Source organism: Sinocyclocheilus rhinocerous, unplaced genomic scaffold, assembly GCF_001515625.1.
Source record: "Sinocyclocheilus rhinocerous isolate Xijiao unplaced genomic scaffold, SAMN03320098_v1.1 scaffold2833, whole genome shotgun sequence".
Lineage (NCBI taxonomy): Eukaryota > Metazoa > Chordata > Actinopteri > Cypriniformes > Cyprinidae > Sinocyclocheilus > Sinocyclocheilus rhinocerous.
This window is the reverse complement of record NW_015661854.1, coordinates 6,035-11,542: the sequence shown is the minus strand read 5'-3', so window position 1 is coordinate 11,542 and position 5,508 is coordinate 6,035. Positions and strand designations below refer to the sequence as shown.

The 5,508-nt window shown below is 35.1% G+C and overlaps 1 protein-coding gene across 1 annotated transcript; it reads right to left on the bottom strand.

Moving 5' to 3' along the window:
* Positions 1–1,010: 1,010 nt before the first annotated feature.
* Positions 1,011–3,611, bottom strand: LOC107726515 (vesicle transport protein SFT2B-like). Its single transcript, XM_016536126.1, has 8 exons — positions 3,386–3,611; positions 3,119–3,208; positions 2,784–2,869; positions 2,614–2,695; positions 1,914–1,949; positions 1,755–1,813; positions 1,601–1,630; positions 1,011–1,373 (listed from the first exon to the last, which is right to left on the bottom strand). Exons 1-8 carry the CDS (start codon positions 3,449–3,451, stop codon positions 1,322–1,324), a joined length of 501 nt encoding a protein of 166 aa, XP_016391612.1. The 5' UTR covers positions 3,452–3,611; the 3' UTR covers positions 1,011–1,321.
* Between the last annotated feature and the right edge of the window lie 1,897 nt (positions 3,612–5,508).

Genomic DNA, 5,508 nt, shown 5'->3' with positions numbered 1-5,508 from the left:
TCAGTTTGTCTCAATGGAATGTGATTGTTTCATGTGTGACTCAATAGTGTAAGTTGGTCCGTTGTAAGACAGAGATCCTACAATCCAAACTATTTCATCTTCCAAGAATCTCAAGGCTTTTAAAACGGTTAATTTATTTAATCTTTTTAATTTATTTTGTTAAATCTTTCGTTTTGTATTATTTATTTATTGTTACATACATCTATAAATGGTGCTTTGCATGTAATGTCACCTCTTTGTATGTAATGTTGATATTCTCTGTATTTTTATATTTGGTACCTTGGCATTAATAAAAAATAAATTTTTTTTAAAAAAAACAGTGAGTGGGCGGGTTCCAAAACAGAGGTCGTCCAATGACTAGTCGGCAATGCAGAAACGTACTTTAAAGGCGCCATTCTTAAAAAGATAAATACGTTTACACACACACACACACACGAAGGTAAACCCAACCAAAGCCACGGAGCTGTACCGCCATGCTGTTTCTTTCTTCTTCTTTTGTTCAATGGCCGTTTACACGCTAGTGCATATCGCCACCTAATTGATGGTTGTGCAATCATTTTTATTTCGTTTAATCTTTAATCCTTGAGATATATGAATTATATTGTTTGTTTGATGCTAATTATATATTAACAGTGTTGGGCAAGTTACTTCCAAAATGTAATACATAACATATTGTAATATTATATAATGTTGTGCGCTATCTGTCACGCCCACTGAAGGCTCGTCAGTAGATCACACGTGCGCTGAAGTGAACTAACCCTGGAACATAACCTGCTCCGAACAACAGGTGTGTTCGAAGAACCGAATTAGCCAGATCCTGATTAGCGCGATATCATCATCTTGGATGTGACATTTCATCTCGGATGTAATAAGCGACGGACGAAGAATGGGCCCCAGGTCTTGAATTCACAAAATCCAGACAAATCATCTGTGATAGTGTCAATTACAAAACAATTTTAGATATTCACACACACACAGTTAACTGATAAAACTAGTCTTTATTTACAGGGTGTTATCATACAATATTAAGACGACAAAGGTAGAGAAAATTTAAAGTGCAACTTTCAAAAGCCACCCCCAAAATATTTGATTTTATAAATATTAATTTTAAAGCAGGCCTGTAACCTTTTCTGATTTATAACATGTTGAAACACATTCAGTAGAAGGCAGACTTATTCTTTACGTTCAGATTTAACAAAATGTCCAACTAGCCATTACAGCAATGTCCCATTGAGCCATTCTGTCAATGATCATTTGTGGATCCTGAAATCACAGAATACTTGAGCAGAAAGTTCCTGGTGAAAGGCCAAACCCCAGCTCGTCATTTCACACACATGTTGCACAGCATGGAGAAAAACTTCAGGACGGCATCTCTGGTTAAGGTAAAGAGAGTATGAAGGCCTTAGAAAAGAAGTCTAGCAGACTCTAGATTTTAAAACAGCCAGGTCCAATCTAGCCTGTGCTTGATTGCTGCTGTCATTTACCAGAATAAACTATATTTCATTTATATTTGAATACAATAAAAACCACACATTCATCAGTCTGTTAATATCTGTATTACTGTTAATTCGATATTTTGAAATCACAAAACATAACTAACCTTGCAAAAGGAATGTATGACAAGCTATACCTATAGAGAAGAAAAAGTCAATTGATAAAATGTATTTCAGTACAATATTAAACTGGGTGCTAAGCTAGTTATTTAAATAATATGCTTAAAATATATTTACTACACAGCATCAATGGAAACTTACCACGCAAATGCAAGGACTTGCAGAATGACAAACAGCAAAGTGAGTGCAAAGATCTTCCACTGTGGTACAGAGATCAGTGTTAAAAAAGCGTCAAATAATACTGTACCATCTGATTCAGACTTAGTTTGAAATCTATGGTAAGGATAGACTACAACTCACCCAAAAAACTGCACAGAGTGTGAGAACCAGACATGTCTGTAGGCCACAAAATAAAAAGTGGAACTCTCAGTATCCATTGCTAAGCTGGTCAAAAATACTGTATCTATCATCAGTATCTGTATTCGCTGTAACTGGAAGATTTCCAAAGGATGCACATGAACTAAAATAATAATTTTTCCAATGGCTGGCGCATCCAACACATTTTTGAGATGGCACTAATTCTAGGAGAAATTTTAAAGTCATTTATTTAAATACAACATGAATTTTACTTGCAAAATGAGAAGTATATCCAAATCAAACATGAGATATTTAATGAGGAAACAGAATCCATGGCGGGACTTCATTTTATCAATAAGAAATGTATTGGATCATGAAAATTCTTAACATTATTGATGATATTATTATGAACATTTTAGAAATGTGCACAGATTATCTGTTCATAGTAACACCATGATCATGCAATAAAAAAGGGGTACATTTTGATTTCTTATTGACTTTAAATATTTTCATGATTTTGTATGAATGTTGTACAATTAGTCATCAATAATAAACTTCTGTCAATTGGCATTGCCTTTGCTTCAAAAGGTTAACAGTCTGAAATTGAAAGACCCAACTGACATATAAGCATTATTTTTACAGTCAGTCCAGATCCTCATTTTTGGTTTTATACGAGGATATTAGTGTGTGGAAAATCACTCACTATCATAACAATTGTAGCAAAGGCTCTGGTCTTGTCACACATCCGTTTCAGCTGTTTCACTGGCCCCATCAGAAACATGGTGCTGGGGGTAGGTTCAAATTAAACAGTGAAGTCATCAAAATGCAATAATAAATAGTTAGAGCATTTAAGTTGCAAGTTTTATGACTTACCTTACTAAGGAGCATACGTTGCCAAATGTGTAAAACACAATGAAGAGAATCAGCCCTACTTTAGGAATAAACAGGCAACATACTCCCTGAGAAAAAAAGGATGGTTATTAATATAATGGAACTTGGTTAACAGTAACAAAGTATCTTCTCAAGATACTTGAAATGCCATTTTGCAGTGCTCATCCATCTCATTCCTGAGAGCAGGTCTAACCGGTGACACAGCTCTGCTTCTAAACATATTCCTCGCCTATCCCTTCTCAACAGTCAGGAAGTTACCCGTGTGTAAAAGTCCACTGATAACCAAAATAAAATTATTTAAACTTTAAGTCACTGACCAGGATAGTGCACACTACTCCGATGACCATACAGACGAGGAATCCTTTCACGCGCGTTCCCCATCCCAGCGTGGACGCTTCATTCGCCGCCTTTAAAGAGTGAACAGACTGATTTTTTCCCCCTCCCCAAAATAAAGTTTCAAAATGTGAAGTCGTTATATCAATACGTGCAAAATCAACATCATATTATTGTTTATACATTTTTTAAAAATATTTTAAAAGATCCTAATTAAGAGCTAATAGCAGAGCACAAAGATAGTCATTTACCTGCAGTACATTTCTGTTGTCGTTGTTTCCATCACGACCACCCAGAACCGCTCTGAGTTTGTCCATTACTGTACATTCAGTTCTCTTTATTAATTGAATCGGTTCACTCTAAATCCCTGAGAATGTGTTGTATCATCGTCCAGCTGGCACTCGCTTGTCATCATACGTGTTACCTTCACCTTTTGGCTCCCTTCATTGAACATGATTATCACCTGGTGCTCACGCACGCCACCTACTGGTACTTCACAGGTGCACGAAAAGTGGCTCAGAACATGAATCAAGATGTGTGTGTGTGTGTTTTAAGTATTAATGGACCACTTTTTTGAGAGACCCTATTTCTTTCCTTTCATGTCCTTTCTCTTTTAGTTGGGTAATATGTCTATATTTATATATTATAAAACATTGTTTTAAAAATTTATTTATTATTGTTCATTGAGAATATATATTTGGGTAAAAAATGCCAGCACATGGCAAATAAAAAGCATTTAACATTAATACACTGTTATACACTAATAAAATATTTTATTGAAAAAAATGTTTGTAGAACTTCTTTAAAAAATGTATTTATTATCAAGTCAAATTGAATTAAATCGATCAATAAATGCATGTGATAAGATACTATAATTTGAAGATTCCACATACAATGGTCTTTTTTCAGTCAAGGTAAAGAATACTATGGCATAAACAAACAGCAGACTAGCTGAGGAATTGTTATGGCTGACAAGATCTATCAAGAAAATACAAAAGCATCATTCATTTGATGATTAAAAAGTGTCGTACACACCTGCAAATCTCAGAGGCATTAAAATATAACAAATTTAAGCATGTATATCATATAGTACCCACTAAAAGCATGATAAAAATATAATATACTTTGTCCTTTGTTGACAACATATAAAATACTGACAAGGCACACGAAAAAATCTCAAATTTACACAGTATTGTGTCAAAGATAAACAATGCAATGACAACAAAAAGTGTACATAAAGACTCAAAAATAATCATTTTTTTCAATATTTTGATTTTTTTGCACCCTCAGATTCCAGATTTTCAAATAGTTGTATCTCGGCCAAATATTGTCCTATCCTAACAAACCATACATCAATGGAAAGCTTATTTATTCAGCTTTCAGAAGATGTATAAATATAAATTTCGAAAAATTGCCCCTTATGACTGGTTTTGTGGTCCAGGGTCACATATTTGACTGACTTGATGCCAACATGTATAGAAAATAATCAAGTTTTAATTAATTTATTAGAGTAAGTTGGTCCTGAGGTGCATCAGAGAAATAGGTGAAGTGAGTGGAGTAGTGAAATAAAAAACAGAATGACCACACAAGATAGCAAACGGCATGGACAGAGAGTTGTAGCTATCACTGGAGTGATCATACTAGGAACATGAGTGGGAGATATAACACTATGGCTCTTGAGATTTACTTAGTGTCACTAGTATGATGAAACCGATCTTGGGAAGCAAGACTGTCACTGTTTGTCATCTCCCATCTGCTCTTCAGCAAATTAAGACAGAGCTAATATTTAGTGACAATGCCTCTCGGTTCATATCTATCGTTCACTCGCTGTCCTCTCGGTTCATATCTATCGTTCACTCGCTGTCTCTATACTTTTCTTTGGGTTCAGGTCCAAATGTATTTGGATGCTGGCTTGAACATGTAAGGATGATAAATACTCATAAAATCTCGTCTTCAGACTCCACTTCTTTCTCCCTTGGTTTCAAAAGCCCCATTTCCATGGGTGGCATCCTCCTTAGTCTGGAACGCACAGCACTGGAGGGAGAACAATGACGGAAAATGAGAAGGAACTCAATGAATCGAGCATACAAAAAGGAAACTTCAGTAAAAGTATTATTTCATATGCAATGTACACTATTGTTCAAACGTTTGGCTACATTTATTTAAGCACAATAACACAATAAAACAGTAATATTGTGAAATATTATTACAATTGTACTGTTTTCTATTTTAATATATTTAAAAATGTAATTTATTCTTTTGATTACAAAACGTCTCAGGTTACGTATGTAACCATGGTTCCCTGAGTAGGGAACGAGACACTGCGTCCTCTAGGGGTCGCTATGGCGAACGCCTCGTCGTGACCCGTGTCTGA

Coding starts and splice junctions, on each gene's coding strand:
- LOC107726515 (XM_016536126.1), bottom strand. CDS start 3,451: ATGGACAAACTCAGAGCGGTTCTGGGTGGTCGTGATGGAAACAACGAC. Junction 2,696..2,783: donor AACGTATGCTCCTTAGTAAG/GTAAGTCATAAA, acceptor ACCTACCCCCAG/CACCATGTTTCTGATGGGGC. Junction 1,814..1,913: donor CACTCTGTGCAGTTTTTTGG/GTGAGTTGTAGT, acceptor TCTGTACCACAG/TGGAAGATCTTTGCACTCAC.